Source organism: Hemitrygon akajei, chromosome 3, assembly GCF_048418815.1.
Source record: "Hemitrygon akajei chromosome 3, sHemAka1.3, whole genome shotgun sequence".
NCBI classification, from domain to species: domain Eukaryota; kingdom Metazoa; phylum Chordata; class Chondrichthyes; order Myliobatiformes; family Dasyatidae; genus Hemitrygon; species Hemitrygon akajei.
Window position 1 is genome coordinate 124,460,728 of NC_133126.1, and position 22,527 is coordinate 124,483,254.

At 45.2% G+C, this 22,527-nt stretch overlaps 1 protein-coding gene across 1 annotated transcript in view; it reads right to left on the reverse strand.

Moving 5' to 3' along the window:
- Positions 1 to 8,806: 8,806 nt before the first annotated feature.
- Positions 8,807 to 22,527, reverse strand: part of inpp5d (inositol polyphosphate-5-phosphatase D) — a 136,661-nt gene continuing 122,940 nt past the window's right edge. The window contains exons 26-27 of the mRNA XM_073040773.1: positions 11,264 to 11,798; positions 8,807 to 9,976 (exon numbers count right to left, since the gene is read on the reverse strand). Of these exons, the coding sequence (XP_072896874.1) occupies positions 9,974 to 9,976; positions 11,264 to 11,798 (538 nt within the window). The 3' untranslated portion in view covers positions 8,807 to 9,973. The remainder of the gene's footprint in view (positions 9,977 to 11,263; positions 11,799 to 22,527) is intronic.

Here is a 22,527-nt window from a genome sequence, read left to right on the forward strand (position 1 = left end):
TCCTGTGCAACACACATAAAATATATTTTATCTTTACTATAATTCACACTAATTGAACTTTACATGTCACTAATCCAGCAGAAATATAAGAATAAAGGAACTTGACAGGAACATTAAAATACTAAAGCCAAATTATCTGTGGTCTCATACATGGCAATATTTACTTTACTATGGCAACCAGCTTAAAATTGACTGCAATGAATCTAACAAGTAACATCATTTGAATCTGAAACAGCTACATATTGTGGTTATTATGCTTTCATCAACAGATAGCCTTGATTTATATTGGTATATTAGTTTCATACACATTTTCAGTTTTAATTATTTCTCTACACATTGGGCATTCTTTCCATGGAGGTATCTTTGGACCCTCAGAAATTGTGGATTAGGATGTCATTTATCAACAAGTCGATATTTATCAGCCTAGTTCTTGTTCCAGCACCTCTTGCACTGTGCCCTTTCACATTACAGACATACAAAAAGGAGGTCCAAATCAACTCAACCTCTCAAACTGTTGCAACATTTTTTACTGTACATTCTTTGATAGACTTTCAGTTTTGTATTGTTCAAGGAAATGGGGAGAAAAAAAGTTTACTGGCAAGCAACTAACAAAAACAATTAAATGATGGTGGAGCACTGCAATACAATCCATTTGGAACAAGGAGCACAGATGTGACTACTTTAGGACACTGACAAAATCTCTGTACCTTATGACTGAAAGAATCAGACATTTTAATCTACATTCAGACTTCAGGAAGGGAAAGTAGGTTCTTACTGAGGGGTCAACAGTGTAAAAGGTGAGCAGCTTCAAGTTCCTGGGGTCAACATCTTATAGGATCTATCCTGGGCCCAAAACATTGATGCAGCCATGAAAAAGGCAAGCCAATAGCTCCACTTCATTAGGAGTTTTCGGAGTGTTGGTATGCTATCAAAGACGTGAATCTCTATAGATGTATAGAGGACAGCATTCTGACAGGTCAAGTCACAATATAGTACAGAGCCGCCAATGCACTGGATCTCAAGATCAAAATTAGCTACTTTGCAAGATACCTAGACAGAGCACCTCCCACCATCATTAACGTGTCCGCTAGACTGGGACAACGGTTCATGGTCACCATTGTCCGTGCCATCTGGCAAAACCAGGAACATGGTTTATTCATCGCTGGCCATACAAACCTGTCTCAGTCTGGAGCTGAACCAGCAAGTCCAATAATGAGTGAAAATTACTGGGGTATAGAACTCCAGCTAAGCCTCAGCAGCTCAACAAGGAACGCACCCTCATTGATTCACCGTGGCCACTTTCGGAAGTACACACACACATTGCGTTGTCATTCTGCTATCGTTGTGCTGAGTGTAGGCTGAGTGTCTTCCCCGGGATATTCTCATTATGGGTTTGGCTTTATGGCCTTTCCCGCCATACATGGTGGAATATTCCATTACATTAGTAATGGAGATGTGGAAATATTGTTTACGTACTGTATTTCAGATAGATATTGTTTAAATCGTAATATGATTGTAACTACATTGTGGGGTGCATCATATTCTAATTCCTGGGTAGATTTAAGTTAACCTTGTGGGTAATTAGTGATGGGTATATCCTGGTACCTAAAAACGGGCCTGATCGCTCTGAGTAAAAGTGGGCGACGGATGGGGGGAGAGGGATAGGGGGAAGAGGGGGAAGAGGGGGAGAGGGGGAGAGGGGGGGAGAGGGGGAGAGGGGGAGGAGGGGGGAGAGGGGGAGAGGGGGAGAGGGGGGAGGGGGAGAGGGGAGAGGGGAGAGGGGAGAGGGGAGAGGGGAGGGGGGAGGGGGGGAGGGGGGAGGGGGGGAGAGGGGGAAGAGGGGGAAGAGGGGGAGGGGGAGAGGGAGGGGGGAGAGGGGGAAAGGGGGAAGGAGGGGGAAGAGGGGGAAGCGGAGAGGGACGGGGAGAGGGAGAGGGAGAGGGGGAAGAGGGGGAGGGGGAGAGGGAGGGAAGAGGGAGAGGGAGGGGGAGAGGGAGGGGAGAGGAAAGAGAGGTGGGAGAGGGAAGGGGAGAGGGAGAGGGGGAAGGACGGGGAAGGGGGAGAGGGAGAAGGAGAGGTGGGAGAGGGAGGGGAGAGGAGAGGGGGAGAGGGAGAGGGAGCTGGAGGGGGAGAGGTAGAGGGGGGGAGAGGGGAGAGGTGAGAGAGGGAGGGGGAGAGGGGAGGGGGAGAGGGAGAGGTAGATGGGAGAGGGAGAGAGGGGGGAGGGGAGGGGGAGAGGTGGGAGAGGGAGGGGGAGAGGGAGAGAGAGGTGGGGGAGGGAGAGGGGAGAGAGGGAGGGGAGGGGAGGGGGAGAGGTGGGAGAGGGGGAAAGGGAGAGGGGGAGAGGGAGAGAGAGGTGGGAGAGGGAGGGGGAGGGGAGAGGTAGATGGGAGAGGAGAGGAGAGAGAGGGAGGGGGAGAGGTGGGAGAGGGAGGGGGAGAGAGAGTTGAGAGAGGAAGAGAGGGAGAGGGAGAGGTGGGAGAGGGGAAAGGGAGAGGGGAGATGGAGGGGTGAGGGAGAGGTGGGAGAGGGAGGGGGAGAGGGAGAGGGGGAGAGGGAGAGGTGGGAGAGGGAGAGGCGGAGAGGAAGAGGGGTGGAGAGGTGGGAGGGAGAGGGGCAGAGGGAGGGGGAGAGGGAGAGGGTGGGGAGGGAGGGGGAGAGGGTGAGGGGGAGGGGGATGGAGGGGAGAGGGGAGAGGGAGAGGGGGAGAGGGAGAGGGAGAGGGGGAGAGGGGAGAGGGAGAAGGGGAGAGATGGGGAGAGGGAGAGGGGATGGGGAGAGGGAGAGGTGGGAGAGGGAGAGGTGGGAGAGGGAGAGGTGGGAGAGGGAGAGGGGGGAGAGGGTGGGAGGGAGAGGGGAGAGGGTGGGAGGGAGAGGGGGAGAGGGTGGGAGGGAGAGGGGAGGGTAGTGGGAGAGGGAGAGGGGAGAGGGGAGTTGGGGAGAGTGAGGGAGAGGGGGAGAGGGAGAGGTGGGAGAGGGGAGAGTGAGGGTGAGGGGGAGAGGAGAGGGGGACGGGGAGAGGGAGAGGGGAGAGGGAGGGGGGAGAGGGAGGGGAGAGGGAGGGGAGAGGGAGGGGGGAGAGGAGAAGTAGAGGGGGAGAGGGGAGGGGGAGAGGGGAGTGGTGGGAGGGGAGAGGGAGAGTGGGAGAGGGGAGAGGAGAGGGGGAGAGGGAGGGGGGAGAGGGGGAGAGGGGGAGAGGGGGAGGTGGGAGAGGGAGGGGAGAAGGGGGAGGAAGGGGGGAGAGGGAGGGGGTGAGGGGAGGTGGAGATGGAGAGAGGGAGAGGGGAGAGGGAGAGGGGAGAGGGCGAGGGGGAGAGGAAGAGGGGGAGAGGGGGAGAGGGGAGCGGGGAGAGTGGGAGAGGGGAGAGGGAGAGGGGTGAGAGAGGGAGAGAGGGAGAGTGGGAGAGGGGAGAGGAAGAGGAGGAGAGGGGGAGAGGGGGAGGAGAGGGGGAGAGGGGGGAGGGGGGGGGAGGGGGGGAGAGGAGAGGGAGAGAGGGAGAGGGTGGAGAGGGGAGAGAGGGGAGGGGAGAGGGAGAGGGAGGGGGGAGAGGGAGAGGGAGGGGGAGAGGGAGGGGGAGAGGGAGGGGGAGAGGGGAGGCGGAGATGGGAGAGGGAGAGGGTGAGAGGGTGAGGGAGAGGGGGAGAGGAAGAGGGGGAGAGGGGGAGAGGGGGGAGAGGGGAGAGGAAGAGGGGGAGAGGGGGAGAGAGGGAGAGGGATGAGAGGGAGAGGGAGAGGGGAGAGGGGAGAGTGGGAGAGGGGAGAGGAAGAGGAGGAGAGGGGGAGGAGGGGGAGAGGGGGAGAGGGGAGAGGGAGAGAGGGAGAGAGGGAGGGGTGAGAGGGAGAGGGAGGGGGAGAGGGAGGGGGAGAGGGAGGGGGAGAGGGAGGGGGGAGAGGGGAGGCGGAGATGGGAGTGGTGTGAGGGGAGAGGGAGAGGGGGGAGAGGAAGAGGGGGAGAGGGGAGAGAGGGGAGAGGAAGAGGGGGAGAGGGATGAGAGGGAGAGGGAGAGTGGAGAGGGGAGAGGAAGAGGAGGAGAGGGGGAGAGGGGGGAGAGGGGGAGAGGGGAGAGGGAGAGGGGAGAGAGGAAGAGGGGGAGAGGGGTGCGGTGGGAGAGGGAGAGAGGGAGAGAGGGAGAGGGGAGAGGGAGAGATGGGAGAGGGGTGAGAGGGAGAGAGGGTAGGGGTTGAGAGAGTGGGGGGGGGGAGAGGGAGGGGGAGGGGGAGGGGGAGAGGGGGAGAGGGAGAGGGGGAGAGGAGAGGGGGGAGAGGGGGAGAGGGGAGCGGGAGAGGGAGAGAGGAAGAGGGGGAGAGGGGAGCGGGAGAGGGGAGAGAGGGAGAGGGGGAGAGGGGAGAGGGAGAGGGGGAGAGGGAGAGGGGGAGAGGAAGAGGGGGGGAGGAGGGGGAGAGGGGAGAGGGGGAGAGGGGAGCGGGAGAGGGAGCGAGGGAGATTAGGAGTTCACAGTGAGCATAGTATGACACTATAATGTTTTTTCTGCAAGATACCTTTTTGTAAACATTGGCAGTTTTTGCTAATTTTTGAAAGTTGGATCTTTGACGCACTGAATAAGCACTCTTGCATGAAAGTGCTAAGCGTCTCCAGCCATTTTTGTTGTCAAAACCCACATATCATAACAGAAGGACCCAGAAGTAGTTTGTACAGATATAGTGTTCTTAATCTGCATATGATTATTTCAGGAGGAAAGAACCCCAGAATCTGCATGTCACTGGGTATGTACGTGGAGTATCTCACCTGTGGGATGTGAGGATCGCTGGAAAGGGTCAGTGTTTATTGTACATCCTTAACTGGACTTGAAAAGGAAGTGGTCAAGTTTCCGCAGAGAGCTTCTGGTGAAGGAGCACCAGCTGTGCTGTTGGGTCACTGTGGTTTCCCACAGTGTTAATGCACCTGACGTTGGGGCTGAGCAGGCAAACAACTGGAATATACAGTCCGTGAAGTTTTAGAGAAAGCTAAGACCTAAGATTTCCAAATTTGCATTCTCCTGCTCTGCTCCCAACAATGTCACTGCACATGCTCTCTTCACTAAAGTCACAATGTCCACTGAAGTTTAGCACAGGAAGAGCTGTTTGACTTTTACTTTCAGCAATGTCTTTAAGTGGGTACACCTGTGCACATTTGCAGCTTATTAACCTGGAGAATACTTAGTGCAGGGACTGCACATGGGTGAGTGAAGGAAGACAAACAGAAGTCATGTCCCCCACACGATGGTGAAGCAGACACCAATCTTCTCCCCTGCCAATGTCACCCTCTACCACGTTTGGGCAGCAGGCGTCAGCATTTAGAACTCATCACTGAACTGAGGGGGCAGTCGAGAGTCATACTGAGCCCTGAACAGGTTTAAGTAGATGTCTACTCCTGCATGATGTCAGTCAGCTGAAGGATTTCAACAACTATCTGGTGGTTTCATGGCCACCACTACCAACTGTTATTCCCCAGTTTTTGCTTGAATTACATTCTTCAGCTACTATTGTGTAATTTGAACTCAAACATCTGGATGTTCAGACCCCCTGCTTGCTGATCTAAATTGGCCTCCAGTTAAACAATCTCTTGAAAATTTTATTGGGAAAACATGTGACGCAGTCCATAGAAGGGGTAGTTGTTGCTATATATTTAGTTACAGAAATGAATGTCTGGGATTTGTCTGGAATAACATGTCAGTGAGCCATAGCAACCTAATGGTCCAACTTTGCTGCTGTTTCACTGATGCTTTCAATCTGTTTTTGAGAAAGGTTGGAGATGCACAGAAAGGAAATGTGTAAAGGATACAGGAGGAATTTTAATTCAGCAGGTTACTGTGCAGTTACAGCGGCCACTTACCCACATCAACGTTATCAGGAGGCCTACTAGCTCAATGCAAAGCGTTCAGGAGCAGGGAACAGAAAGCATTGTTTTACTGAAGAGAAAGGAAACCTTCACTTCCTGCCTGACTTTCACAGCAGGGAACTGGATTGGGCCGAAAAGAGAAATGTTTTTATTTTATTTTCAATTCTTGCTTTCTTAATATATATGGAAAATTGTAACCAGAAAAAAAAGGAAACGGAGCAAGGAATACTGATTTGAACTTGAACACTTAAAGGTGCAAAGCAGCAAATACTTGGTGCCACAGCTTGGTGACTGGAAGAGCCTTTGATGTCGTGGTGTCATTCCCATTCTGAGAATGGAGATGAGTGAATGGCTTCCAAATGCTGGGATGTCTTACATAAAGTTGTTGGGGGCAGAAGAGACTGTCCAAACCATTGAGTCCACAACAGATCTAAAGGGATACCCAAATGTGGATGGAATGAGTGTGGGCCAAGGGGCAAAGTTCTCACCACTGAGTCAGGAGGTAGGGTCTCGGACAACTCCAACCACAGTTCTGGGGACTGCAAACTAGAGCACCATCTCCAAATAACATTCAGAATTGGGTTGAAAACAGTTGTTCACAATGTCCCAGAAACATGCGCACCTTTTTCAGTGGGAATTTGCTGCTGAATTCTAAATTGTCAGCTCGTTTCTGTTTGTGCACTTTGTGTCGATTCACCCTGTGACTTCCAGTTCACCAGAGAGTCCGCTAGAGAGCACCGACCTTGTGTGTGTGATCTGTGGGATGGTGCATGTGGAGACGGTGAACGCTGAGATGGAGAGCACTGAGTGATAACAGGAGTTAACCCTTGCTAATGGCAGCAGAACAATGCCTCAGGGGAAACTGAGGCGCAGGGTTTGTAATAGTGTGCTGAAACTCAGAGAATTGAGCATGCGGTGGTAGACATGATCTGTATTCACACTCTTCAATATAGTCATGTAGAGATACAAAGCAGAAATAGGCCTCACAGAGCTTGCACAATCAGCTGCCCAGTCTCATTAATCGTTCGTTTATTAGAGTTATTGAGTCATACAGCACAGAAAGAGGACAATCTGGCCACCAATTCCACGCTGACTAGTGAGTACCCATCCATATTAAACTCCTCCTCTTGAACTTGGCCTATAGCCTTCTATGCCTGGGCTTGTCCTGACACTTTGGCAATGTTATCAGTGATTCAGCTTCCATCCCTCTCTCAGACAGTGTCTCACTTCTCTCTGGGTGCCAAAGGTCCCCATCTGATCGCCTCTAAATCTCTTACTCCTTACCTTTAATTTATATCATAGAAGCATAGAAAACCTACAGCACAATACAGGCCCTTCAGCCCACAAAGCTGTGCCGAACATGTCCTTACCTGAGAAATTACCTAGTGCTACCCATAGCCCTCTATTTTTCTGAGCTCCATGTACCTGTCTAGGAGTCTCTTAAAAGACCCTATTGTATCCACCTCCACCATCGCTGCTGTCAGCCCATTCCACACACTCACCACTCTCTGCATAAAAAAACTTACCCTGATATCTCTTCTGTACCTATTTCTGAGTACCTTAAAACTGTGTCCTCTCGTGTTAGCCATTTCAGCCCTGGGAGAAAGCCTCTGACCATCCATACAATCAATGCCTCTCATCATCTTATACACCTCTATCAGTCACCTCTCATCCTCCATCGCTCCAAGGAAAAAAGGCCAAGTTCACTCAACCTGTTCTCATAAGGCATGCTCCCCAATCCAGGCAACATCGCTGTAAATCTCCTCTGCACCCTTTCTATAGTTTCCACATCCTTCCTATAGTGAAGTGACCAGAACTGAGCACAGTACTCCAAGTGGGGTCTGACCAGGGTCCTATATAGCTGCAACATTGCTTCTCTGCTTCTAAACTCAATCCCATGATTGATGACAGGCAATGTACTGTATGCTTTCTTAACCACACAGTCAACCTGCTCAGCAGCTTTGAGTGTCCTTTGGACTCGGACCCCAAGATCCCTCTGATCCTCCACACTGCCAAGAGTCTTACCATTAATGCTATATTCTGCCATCATATTTGACCTACCAAAATTAACCTCCTCACACTTATCAGGGTTGAACTCCATCTGCCACTTCTCAGCCTAGTTTTGCATCCTATCAATGTCCCGCTGTAACCTCTGACAGCCCTCCACACTATCCACAACAGTGGGGATGTGCAAAGTTGAGACAAAATGCCACCAAACCACCAGGATGTATTGTTATGCTGGAAAACGTTAGGCTGGATCACATGAGCCAGTAGCATCAAACGGGGTCAAGGACAAAATTGTATGGTTGATTTGACAGCATTTTATTTCATCCATATTCTCTTTCATGGGGTTGTCATTGTACATTCAATAACAAATGGAGGCCAAGTGTTAAATTCCACAGAAATGTCAAAATTTTGAAAAACATTGTTGTATGGGAAAGATGAAAGAGTTGAAAGGCATCTAAGAGCCTGATACTGGCTCCCACTGGTACATCCCTTAAAGCATGAGATTACACAGGGAGCGACACTTGGCAGTGTGTTGAGGGCCTCAGTCATGTCCCAGACAGGTGAAAGGAGCAGCAGAATTAAAACAGTTTCTTCTCATATGCAGTTGTTCCTACAGCAATGGCAGCAGAGTTGGGGACACCTACAAGTGTGAAACGAGGGTATGAGGGGTAGAGAAGAGGCATTATCAACAGTTCCTCTTAGGACATAAGCCACTGTCATCTCCCTGATGTCACAGAATGGACAGCAGGGTTAACACATCTCATGTGGCGTTTCACACAGGGGCAGATTACACTATCTCCAAACCTGCAGGGAAGAACTTCCAGGGTGATTTGCAAACTGAGGACAAAACCTGAAGGCATACAAGTGTCATTGTATGGTTTCTGACACATAATTCTAACTGCTCCCCCAGTCCTTTCTCGTCCCTGATGCACCATCAATAACTCACGCTGAGACTTAGGAAGTGAGATATCGGCTTTTATTGACTGGAAGAATAAACAGCACTACATCCTGGGGAAAATGAGGGAGAGCAGCAGCCCACAGTCGCCTTTATACAGGGGTCTGTGGGAGGAGCCACAGGAGCAGTCAGCAGGGGTCTGTGGGAGGAGCCACAGGAGCAGTCAGACAGGTATATCTAGTTCACCACAGCCCCCACACAATCAAATCACAATCTTTCTCACATGAGCCACGCCCCTGTGTCCCAACCAAGGAGTGTCTTCTTGCCACAGCACAGTGGGTAGTGTTCCTATCTCCGACGCAGCTGGCCCGAGGGTCAAGCCTCCTTTCAAATCACTTCAGCAGAATGTTAGGTTGGGTGCTGCTGTGCGGTACTGGGGGAGCATTGATCTGTCAGTCACAGCCAAAGAGATGTTGAACTGAAGTTCTGCATGCCCGTCCAGTAACAACGGAAAAGCTCCTGGTTCAAAGCTGAAGAGAAGTGAAGTTATTTACAATGTGCTGCGTGATATCTATTCACCTATCAGCACCCTCGACATAGAACTGCTGTCTGTGAGGCACAGGTTGCGTGCTGTATCTCCCACATTTTAATAGCGACTGCACTTCTAGATGTTCCAAGTTTGTGGAAAGTGCCGTAGTAAAGTCAGTTCTTTCTCCTCCCTTTAATGCTTTCCAAACTGGCGGACTACTCTGGTGCCGTGATCCATGTTAATAGTGTTGTTGCCTGAGCTGAAAGATGCTGATTATAGTGCGATCATGTGGCTCCCATAACCAGGCCGTTCAGCAGAATAGGCCGAGTGATGAAGCTGCAGTGCACCTGGGTTGGATCCGGTTGAAAGGTGCGAGGATGAATCCAAAGACTGAATCTCTGTCACCAATGAAATAGGTGCATGTTGAGGGTGGGGTGACAAGTAGGTGGTTCTCAAAACTCCTGTAACACTGAAACTTCTTTAGGCTGCCTGAGCATCCTCACTTCCAGTTCCTTGGCATCAGTACTGAATTCAATCATGTCTCTCTCTCTCTCTCTCTCTCAGGTACTTAGCTTATTGAAAGAATTCTGCCAACCGAAGGACCACAGCTTACATCTGTCAAGGGAGTAAAAGCAAACAGGAAAAAAGGAAACGCTTTACTTTTCACAAAGTTCCTGACAAGGATCACAGGCGTGGTCTTGATCACTGCAAAGAGAGAGAGAAAGAGAGATTTGTGAGCAGGTTTGCAATCCAGGCCAATATTATTGAAGACCCTTCGTCAGAACAGGGAAACAAAGAATTTGCTTGTTTTCTCTCTTTCTCAGTTCAATTAGAAGAGACTTCAGCTGAAAAAGCTAAGTCTGTTTCTCATTTTGCAGATGACCTGCTGAGTCTTTCCAGCATTTTCTAGTTTTATTTCCCAAGTCCACCAACAGGCAGACTTCTGATTTTCATTAACAATTAGTTGTGATGATTACATTACCGTTGGTCTTCCTCCCCCTCTCAGCAGCTCTCCAACCTCTAGCTCCCAAAATTCCCCTTATATCAAAACTATTTTAAACTTCGCACAGTGCTTAGACACATGAATTCCACACAAGGATGACGTCTTTGTTAAAAACATTGACGGCTTCGAAATATGTTGGGCATTTAATGGTCATTCTTTTTTTTTGACCACCTTCTGACTTGTGACCACCGAACACCATACAGACTAGTGCAATACCCCCAGATGCAACTTGCCTATGGAAGCCAAACACCCATTTACCCCACCACCTCCCAATCCGACCCAAAGACAAAATAAGCTTTGACAGCTGATTTAGCCGTTCCACAGGAAAGTTTGCAGGTACAAGCAGATTGGTGTTGGGATAAGAAAATAGTTATCAGGTGACTGGGGGTGTGGTTCTGCCTGGGCAGGAGACTTGTAGGGGTGATGGTCAGTTGTTGTGAGGGGAAGGGCAGTTACTTCAGTTGGTGGGGGGGAGGACCGGGGGGAGCTTCGCGGGGAGCTCTCTGCATAATGGGAACTTACCCGAAGCAGCTGAACAGATCTCTTTTCGGTCACACAGCTAAGGCTGCACAAGTGAGTCATGTGCCAAGCGGGACTAGGTGTGCACACTCCGAAAGAGGCTCTCACACTGCACAAACGCTCTGCTTCCTTGCGGTACAAGCAGGTTGGTCTGACCCATCAAGTCCAGGCTGGCTTCCAGAACCATCCCCCATTCCCCCACTATTTTCTCTCAAAGCTACTCCCGCACGCTCATTAACTCACCCTCAAGTTCTCCTGCCACCGGCCCATATTAGGAACACAAACTTGGCCAAGGGAATGTTGGATAGAATTTCTGGCATTGAAACAGGCCACTTAGCCCAGCTAGAGAGTCCGTCTCCTACCTTGTGCCCCTCCTAATCTAGTTACTGATTAAAATTAATGCATCTTTCGAATTCCATATGAAGGTTGTCTGCAAGTGCCTATATTTATAGCAAACATATCTTACTCACCGAGACACTGGCCTGTTGTCCTACACTTTGGCTGCCGCGTTGCTTGGCTTGACCCATGATCTCTGTGCTATCCCTGTAGTCTTTCAGTGCGTGCTGTTGCTCCAGCACCTTCTGACTCTTGACCGGCAGTGGGGGTCTGTTGGGCAAGGGGACCCACGTGCTTGGCAGGTTGGCACCTGGCTTGGAAAAGTTAGCTGGGGCAGGAGCTTGTTTGGTCTGCTGCTTCTCCTGGGCCGAGCTCTTCATCTCTGATACGGTGTAGGAGCGATTCCGCACCACTGCTGTCTGGGGAAGCACCTGCCAATTTGACTTGGTCAATTTATTGGCAGAGATCTTATCCGCAGCTGCTGGGGCCTCTTTCCTTGGGGGCCAGGCTGTTCCTGGCTCGCTCCTTAAGCCCGCGTTCGGCCTCTGTTCAAATGTTTCATACAAGGGATTACTAATCATCTCCATTGACCTCTGCTCACACGATGGGGTTGGTGGCCTCCTTTGGGCTTTCGGTGAGTTTATTTTCCAGGAATTTTCAGGCACGCTGCTGTTTGGTTAAGAAGCACAGAAGGTGACATTACAACATGAATCAAAGAATGAGTCAATACACACAAAATGCTGCATGTGCACCCGTACAGGATAGTGATTCAAGATCTGGACTGCAACTCCCAAAGAGATACGTCACAGTCGGCACACTTTGCAGTTTTTGTGCAGTGTGTCTATATATTATATACACACACACACACACATATACTGTAATATATAAAATTATATTATAAAGTTTTGTGTACACAATCAATCAAAACCAGATTTATTATCACCGCCTTAGATGACATGAAATGTGTTGTTTTGTGGCAGCAGTACACTGCAAAGATATAATATTATCATCAATCAACACACACAAAATGCTGGTGGAACACAGCAGGCCAGGCAGCATCTATAAGGAGAAGCACTGTCCTCAGGTTGGACATCTATAATGTTGACGGCCCGAAACGTTGACAGTGCTTCTCCCTATAGATGCTGCCTGGCCTGCTGTGTTCCACCAGCATTTTGCGTGTGTTGTTTGAATTTCCAGCATCTGCAGATTTCCTTGTGTTTGCTCATATTATTATCAATTACTGTACAAAAATAATAAACAAGCACAAAATAACACATACAGGAGAGCGTTGCAAGGTACACAGAGGTTTGGAATAATACAGAGCTATATAGCACATTGTGCACAGACATTATCTAAACACTTGCACAGTTATTTATTGAGATAAAGCATGGAGTAGGATTTCCCAGCCCTTCAAGCCACACTGCCCCACAATTGACCGATATGATCCCACTGTGGGAGGTCCAAGCACATCTTTCCCCTCCTCCCACTTTTCGCTTTCTACCGGTATCACTCCCTATGCGACTCCCTTCTCCATTCGTCCCTCTTCAATGATCTCCCTCCTGGCACTTATCCTTGCAAGCGGAACAAGTGCTACAGCTGCCCCTACACCACCCCCCTCACTACCATTTGGGGCCCCAAACTGTCCTTCTAGGTGAGGCTGTGGGTCTGTTGGGATCATCTGCTGTATCCAGTGTTCCTAGTGTGACCTGTCTATCAGTGAGACCCGATGTAGATTGGGAGACCGCTTCGCCAAGCACCTATGCCCCATCCGCCAGAAAGAAAAGGGATCTCCAGGTGGCCACCCATTTCAACTCTACTTCCCATTACCACTCTGGTATAAGCCAACACTCCAATCTGCCAGAGGCACACCTTGTGTCAATGAAGTTCGGAACCTTCATCCCCCTGGACACACGGTATCCTGACTAACCCTGAAACTACAGTCTCTCGAAACCTCATCATGTTCTGCACACCACCTTTAACAAAGGAAAACATCCAACGAGTTTTCACAGAAGTGTCGACAGATAAAAGAAGTGACTTTGTTAGGATTTAACATTTCCATTCAGAGAATGTGAGCACCACTCAGACATGCTGGAGGAAGTCAGTGGGCCAATCTACGTTTCAGGGGAACAATCTACGTTTTGGCTGAGATCCTTCATCAGGACTGGAAAGAGAGAGGAAGAGAGTCAATATAAAAAGGTGAGGAGGGGGTGGTGAGTGGGAATGATGCAAGAAGCTGGGAAATGATAGGTGGAAATGACCAAGGGCTGAAGAAAATGGAATCTGCTAGGACAGGGAACCATGTAATAAAGGGAAGAAGATGAGAGAAGGAACTGGTAGTAGGGGTGTCTTGATGATGGGCAGGTGGGGGTGAAGGGAGGGGAAACAGATAGGGTGATGAGGGCCATGAACATCATTTCCCTAATTTCTAATAACCATTCTTCTTGTCCCTTCTATTTTTCCATTATCCCACTAGTTCCTATTACCCTATATTTTTCTTCTCCCTGACTCACGCCATCTGTCCATTACCCAGAGACACCTCCCACCAGTTCCCCTCCTTGCCCCCTTCTATGGTCCACTTCTCTGGCCCTTCGTTACTTACACCCATCTTCTACACCCTTAAGAGTCTCCCTCACCTTCATATCATCCTCCTCTCACCCAGCCCCTTCATCCAGATTTTAACACTGGCTACCTTTCTTTCCAGTCCCAATGAAAGGCCTTGACCTGAAAAGCCAGCAGTCTATTTCCCTCCATGGATGCTGCCTGACCCACTCAGTTCCTCCAGCATTTTGTGTGTTGCTCCCGATTGCCGACATCAGATATTTCTTGTGTCTCTTGCAGAGTACTTGTGCTCTTACAGGACTAGCGTGAGCCTGCTTGCTAGGTTCATGTGGTTAAAACTGCATGAGGTTAACATAGACATTCACACAAAAACAACCAGGATCTTAAAGTTTAGAATTTACAGTCTGAATAAATGATTATGATGGAATTTCGGATTCTGGGCTTAGCAATTCAGCCGCTTTGTGATGGTCTTTTATACAGATATTGCTTTTGGCTCTTTTGTCTGTCTTTATTTTTCCTTCTGATCCACTCAATGAATACAATCAAGTGTAAGAAGAAATACGAGATGAGCACGGCTAGGCAATTCAAGATGCACAGCTGCACAAGTATACTAATGTGGAATAGAATCTGTACAATGCTGAGTTCACAAGTACACTAATGTGGGATAGAATCTGCACAATGCTGTGTTCACAAGTACACTAATGTGGGATAGAATCTGTACAATGCTGAGTTCACAAGTACACTCATGTGGGACAGAATCTACACAATGCTGTATTCACAAGTACACTAATGAGGGATAGAATCTACACAATGCTGTGTTCACAAGTACACTCATGAGGGACAGAATCTGCACAGTGCTGTATTCACAAGTGCACTAATGAGGGACAGAATCTACACAACACTGTGTTCACAAGTACACTAATGTGGAATAGAATCTGTACAATGCTGTGTTCACAAGTACACTAATGTGGAATAGAATCTACACAACGCTGTGTTCACAAGTACATTAATGTGGGATAGAATCTGCACAATGCTGCGTTCACAAGTACACTAATGTGGATTAGATTCTACACCAATGCTTATTTGAATATATACAGGCTTTCAGTCCAGCTGTGGAGTCTGACTCCGGCAGACTGAATCCATTACGAGTGTGCAAAGGCCTCTGAATGACAGTCTACCCAATTTTTCAGCGTAGAGAGTTGCCATATATGGGGATCCTTTGCATTGTTATACAGATCAGGTCAGGTGAAGTCCTGAACTGGGTTTAATTCTTCCCCTGAACATGGATGTAATTGCTTTATTTTATATCTTCCTCTACTTATTAAGAATGAGATACATTCATTGGTACAGAATTCTGTTTTATGCATCTCCTGCCAGCAATTAGAAGAGGGCACTAATTATAAAACTGCACTGTTTATAAATGTGTGCTACCATGAATGACCAGGCTACTATGTATGTAGATTCAATTGTCAGTGATAACTTCACTTGTGAGTTATCAGATATTAATCTAAAGCTTGTGTATTTATATACTCCGAGGCCACTTTATTAAGTATACCTGTACACCAGCTCTGTAGTACAAATATCTAATCAGCCAATAATAGATAATGTGAGGAGTTAATTATAGTCCATAGGCTTGGTTATTATTGCACTATAAGAGCTACTAAAGGAATAAGTGGATAATTATTAATGCATTACATGGAAAGTTAATGATAGATTTCAGGGAGAGATATTGGATGATAGGAAAGGTATGGGTTACAGAGAAAATTAGTTTTAGACTAAAAGAAAAGTTCTTTTTATAATATATGAAATTATTAAGGGGCTACTAAAAGAGTTAGTACTGATCTAAAGGGAGGTTTATTAATTGGCTATAAATGCATTATTAGGCACTACAGTAATTAATCGTCTACAGGCAAAATTGTAAATGAACTACAAGGATAGTAGTTACTGCCTAAATGGAGAACTATGAATGGATTGTAAATTGGATTATTATTGTTTATAAAAAGGGTTATTGATTGACTATATAGTTGTTAATGTGTAATAGAATTGTTAATAGCATTGGCAAAAGTGTTATTGGGCTATCCGGAAAGATATTAATGGGCTACAAGGAGTTATTAATGAACTAAACAGTTCATTGAACTATACTGAGTTATTAATTGCCAATTAAATGGCTATTCATGAATTACATAATAACCTGTTAGTGGGGTACATTGTAAGATATTAAAGAGAGTTCATAATGGAATACATGAAGAGTTATTAATTGACCAGAGCATTAATAACAATGAACTAAAGGAAGAATTATTAATGAATTACTGGGATGGTTATTAGTAGCTAAAGGGGAAGTTGTAAATGGATCTCATGGGCTATATGTTGTGATATTAATGGTGTGCAGTGATATTTATTAATAGACTATAGAAAGTGTTATTAGTTGACCACATGACAAGTTTTTTTTGGACAATAGGGAGGGACATGAACAGATGATTAGGTGAGTCATTGCTTAACTAAAGGCAGACCTATAAGTAGCCTAGAGGAGAGGGTTCTTAATCAACTTCGTGACCATTTATTAATTAAATTAATGGACTGTTATTAATGGACATGAGGGTGAATGTTATAGTCACATGGATAGCAGGGAGAGTTACTGACAGACTACACAAGGAGTTATTAATAAACTACAGGAAAGATTATTTATAAATTAATTGTTTAATTATTGGGAGGGTAATTCATGGACTACATAGAGAACTATGAATGGGCTACAGGAATAAATTATGAATGGGATACTTTGAGTGTTATTAATGCACAATGGAGAGAGTAATTAGAGGGAGTAACTAATCAATTGAAAAGGAGATTGTAATAAATAACTATGTGGATTGCTGGATTGCATGGAGAGTCATTAATCGACAAACAAGATTTATCAATGGATTTTAGAAAGTCATAATGAATCATGAAGAAATATTTACGAATTACTCAAAGTACATTTTTCATATACTACATGAAAAATTATCACTCAGATGCAGAGTATCATATACAACATGAAAAATTATCAAACACGAGGAAATCTGCAGATGCTGCAAATTCAAGCAACACACACAAAATGCTGGTGGAACACAGCAGGCCATGCAGCATCTATAGGAAGAAGCACTGTCGACGTTTCAGGCTGAGACCTTTTGTCAGGACTAACTGAAAGGAAAGATAGTAAGAGATTTGAAAATAGGAGGGGGGAGGGGGAAATGCGAAATGATAGGAGAAAACTGGAGGGGTGGGGTGAAGTTAAGAGCTGGAAAGGTGATTGGCAAAAGGGATACAGAGCTGGAGGAGGGAAAGTATCATGGGATGGGAGGCCTTGGGAGAAAGAAAGGGGGGGAACACCAGAGAGAGATGGAGAACAGGCAAAGAGTGATGGGCAGAGAGAGAAAAAAAGGGGGGAACTAAATATTTCAGGGATGGGGTAAGAAGGGGGTGAGGGGCATTAACAGAAGTTAGAGAAGTCAATGTTCATGCCATCAGGTTGCAGGCTACCCAGACAGAATATAAGGTGTTGTTCCTCCAGCCTGAGTGTGGCTTCATCTTGACAGCAGAGGAGGCAGCACTCGGATACAGAGTATCATTAAATAGTCAGAGGGAGGATCTGAATGAATTATAGATACCGTTATTTCCTGGCTAATGGCTGACTACAAGAGTTAACGATAGGTCTTATAGAAGGTTACTCATAGATTATAGGGAGGAATAGGAATCTTTATGCAATCCTTTACAACCTTGGCATATGAACCTTTTATGACTTCTTGTGGCATACTGATATTTCATATGGTAGGTTGTTTATACATCACTGTTATAATTAAGAATGATCAAATGGGGAGTAGTTAATAGGCTAAAACAGAGCATATAATCCACTATATGGGATTATTGATGAACCACAGGGAAATTACTGGTCGTCCACAATAGAGAGCTATTAAAGGACTACATAGAGATTTATTGAGCGGTTGAGCAGAGAACTATCAAATGACAGTAGGAACTTAAGAATATGATTTTGAGAAAGTCCATAAAAGTGAGTGTCTAGATAGTTCTGGACAAAGAGCTGAACATTCCTGGACACATGGGGTGTTATTAATGGAGAGAAGGGAATGTTATTCACAAATAGCATTGGAATATGTTATTTAACTACAGGGATAATTATTACAAAATGACACAGAGAACTATTAAATGATGATAGGGTTAAATATTAAGAGACCCTAATAATACTTAGTAGGGATATAGGGATAGGCATTATAGCCTGAAAGGAGAGTTATTAGTGAAATACAGGCTATGGATTATGTTATTAATGGACCAGTGGTTGGGGGGGGTATTAATTTATAATTGGGAGATGATTAATGGGGTATCTATAAAGTTACTACTTATCTATGGGGGAGTTATTAATGGATTGCATGGGTAGTTATTAATGGTATATTTGGGGAGTCACTAATTTGCTATAAATGGAATATAAGAAGAATTACTAATATGCTATATTTAAAGTTATTAATGGAATAGATGGACAGTCCTTAATCATCAATAAGGAAAATTATTCATGATCAAAAGGAGGGTTGATATATAAATTACATTTTGGGTTATTAAGAGACTGGAGCAATCAATATCGTACAGGTACACTTATAAATGAACAACATGGGAAGTTGGTAATTAGTTATGCAAAGATTATTATTGACTTAATGAGGTATTAATTGACAGGAGGAGTGGAATGTATATTAAGTTATTATTGGGCTACTGGGAAACACTAATGGGCAGCAGAGAGTCTGGAAATGTTAACTGAGTATACAGGGAGTTATGTTTAGGTTGCAGCAAGATTTATTAATGGAAGACCCATAGAAATAAATAGAATGCAGGGAGGGAATGTAATAGATCACTTAGAGTGTAATTAATGGATTACATGGGTGTTATGTAATGAACCGGAGGTGATTAGGGAGCTTAAGGTAAATGAGTCCTTACGAGCCAGTGATCACAATGTGATTGAGTTCAACTTGAAATTTGATAGGGAGAAAGTAAAGTCTGACATGGCAGTATTTCAGTGGAGTAAAGGAAATTACAGTGGTATGAGAGAGGAGTTGGTCAGAGAAAATTGGAGGGAGCTGCTGGCCGGGATGACAGCAGAGCAGCAATGGCATGAGGTTCTGGGAAAAATTAGGAAGGTGCACGACAGATGTATTCCAAAAACAAAGAAATGCTCAAAACAGACAAGTTGGGGAAACATTTAATTGCAGTAAGGGGAAATATGACGCTATCAGGCAGGAACTTGGAAGCATAAATTGGAAACAGATGTTCTCAGGGAAACGTTCAGAAGAAATGTGGCAAATGTTCAGGGTATATTTGCAAGGGGTGCTGCGTAGGTACATTCCAATGAGACAGGGAAAAGATGGTAGGGTACAGGAACTGTGGTGTACAAAGGCTGTTGTAAATCTATTCAAGAAGAAAAGAAGAGCTTACAAAAGGTTCAAAAAACTAGGTAATGATAGAGATCTACAAGATTATAAGGCTAGCAGGAAGGAGTTTAAGAATGAAATTAGGAGAGCGAGACGGGGGCACGAGAAGGCCTTGGCAGACAGGATTAAGGAAAACCCCAAGGCATTCTACAAGTATGTGAAGAACAAGAGGATAAGATGTGAGAGAATAGGACCAATCAAGTGTGACAGTGGAAAAGTGTGTATGGAACCAGAAGAGATAGCAGAGGTACTTAATGAATACTTAGCTTCAGTATTCACTTCGGCTGAAATGGCTAGCACGAGAGGGCATAGTTTTAAGGTACTTGGATATAGGTATAGAGGAGATGTCAGGGGTAAGTTTTTTTACGCAGAGTGGTGAGTGCATGGAATGGGCTGCCAGTGGAGGTGGAAACGATAGGGTCTTTTAAGAGACTGCTGGATAGGTACATGGAGCTCAGAAAAATAGAGGTCTATGGGTAAGCCTATGTAGTTCTAAGGTAGAGACATGTTCCGCACAGCTTTGTGGACCGAAGGACCTGTATTGTGCTGTAGGTTTTCTATGTTTCTTATGTTTGATGGCTTGGGGTCTGTACTCGCTGGAATTCAGAAGGATGAGAGGGGATCTCATTGAAACCTTTCTAGTGTTGAAAGGTCTAGACAGAGTAGATGTGGAAAGGATGTTTCCCATGGTGGAAGAGTCTAGGACAAAAGGACACAGTCTCAGAACAGAGGGGAGCGCCTTTCAAAACTGAGATGCAGAGAAATTTCTTTAGCCAGAGGGTGCTGAATTTGTGGAATTTGTTATCATTGATGGCCGTGGAGGCCAAGTTGTTGGATACATTTAAGGCAGAGATTGATAGGTTCTTGATTGGACATGGCATCAAAGGTTACAGGGAGAAGGCCGGGAACTGGGGTTGGGGAGGGGAAGAAAGGATCAGCCACAATTAAATGGCAGAGCAGACTCAATTGGCCCAATGACCTAATTCTGCTCCTATGTCTTACAGCCCTATGATTAGATATTATTCACCTACGGAGAAGACTATAAATGTCGGAACAGACTACATGGGCAGTTAGTAATGGAAATACAGAGATTTGTTGATGGGTTGCAAGAAATGTTCTTAACAACTTACATTTGGAGTTATTAATGCTTCTTCAGAAGTACCATTTATGACTGCATGGAGAGCTTATAATTGACGGCAGAAAGGGTTACTAACAGATTACACAACGAGTTATTAACGGGTGAATTACATGATGGATTATTAATGGACAATGGAGTGTTATTACTTTAACACATGAAGTACTGTATTATTAACGGACTGTAGAGACAATTAGTAGACCACATAGAATGTTAGTAATGGTCTATAGAGAGGGTTATCTGTGAATCACATGGAGAGCTCTTAATAGATTCTGTGGAGTGTTATCAATGAGCTACAGTGAGTTATTTATTGGGTACATTGGGAGTTATTAATTGGCAGAAGAGTTAGTTATGAACTATGTGGAGAGTTATTAGTGAATCACAGTTGTAGAGTCATTAATGAATTGTAAGGAAATTTAATAAGGGAATGCAGTTATTGAAGGATTTGGAAAGCATTTAGTGGACTATTTGGAGAATACTTGAAGTACAGAGAATGTTATAAATAAATAGTTATTAATGACCTACCAGTAGAGTTACTGATGGATTATAAGGAGTGATATAAACAGGATATGGAGGAGCTGTTGATGGACAATGAGAGCTAATAGAGAGATTTATTGATGCATTATTAGTAAAGCTATTAACAAAAATTATAAATGGACTATGAGAGAGTTGTTAAAAAAGTGCAGTACAACATATAAATAGATTACAATGGAGTTATTAAAGGACTGCACAGCCATTTCTGGGTGTATTGAGCGCCATGAAGAATTATACAGACAGATGTTAATGTGTTTCATGAAGAGTTAATAATGGGCATGAAGGAAAGGTAATGGGTGTAACAACAGGTGGCACCAATCAACATTTTAGTGAGTTATTAGTGGGTTTTGGGTGAGGGTTTCTAAAGGACCAAGGAAGTTTTAACATTTTATTATTGCTATTAATTGCTTAAGATGGCTTTAATAGGCTACTGAGAAAGTTATTATTAGGCCGTCAGGAACAATATTAATTGGCAAGTTTGTTTTATTAAAGGATTATAAGAGAGGTTACTAACTGGAAACAGGAGGATTATCAATAGACATACTGGCAGGCTATTAATGGACAAGTAGATAGGATTATTTGCACTGATGTCTTTAAGTTATAAATTCATTAAGTCAACACTTGCCACATATCAATGTGCTCTTAATTTGTAGGCCTTAATTGTGTGTAAAGTTGGCTGAAGCATTACGTCAATAATTTGATCCATTGCTGTTAATTGATGGTAAAGATCTTTGACAGATACAGAAGACTCTACCTATCTGTACGTTCTTTCTTCTTTTAGGGCCAAAATCCACACAGCTGGGGCTTGGAGCAGAAATCCTGGTTTTCAGAGGATGATCTCTGAACAATTTCAGTATTCTCTTGGTATTCCTGGAATAACTAAAACTCCACGTCTGAATGGACTCTTAACTCATTTGTTGGTACCTCAGCCATTTTTCACATCAGTTCTTGTCACTGGAATTCATTCCCACTCATTTGTCTAATATTCATCACGAGTCCCACCATTACAACAAGACCAGGATCTGCCCTCCAGGTTTTACATTTTCACCATTTAATGAGATTATAGTTGATCTAAAATCCAAACTTCCCTCAGATACCTTGATTACTTGCTATCAAGGTTATGTTGATTTGTGATGTGAATGTGTGCCATGTATGAACATGTATAACTTTCCATGGTAGATGATCCCAAACATTCACAACCTTTAGAGCTTTTCTTTATTTTGGCCCTAGTGAGTGATCCATTATTCTAATGTTCTGACCAATAGATTCAGGATCTCCTCACTGGTAAAGCATTATCTCAAGTGGCTTGGTCAAATGATATACCAGAAATACAGTATACATTTCAATGGGGTCACCTCACTAGGGGAAGAAGCTGCATGCATCTTGTCTCTCTTCAAAAGACAAAGCCCTCATCCCAGTCAACATAGCTCCACTAACTTTGGGGTCAAGTAATATCCACGCTTAGGTATAAGATCAATAATGTATTCCAAGTATGGTCTCATCAAAAGTCAGTTAGTCTTCTACTTTGTTGAGCACTTAGAAGTGGAACTTGCTGGTGGCCAAACATTTCTATTTCCCATTTCTATGACCTCCTCTTGTGCCAAGATGAGGCCACCTACAGGGTGGAAGGGCAACACCTTATATTTATATTCCATCTGAGCAGCCTCCAGTCCATTAGCATGAGTATCGATTTCTCCATCCAGTAAAA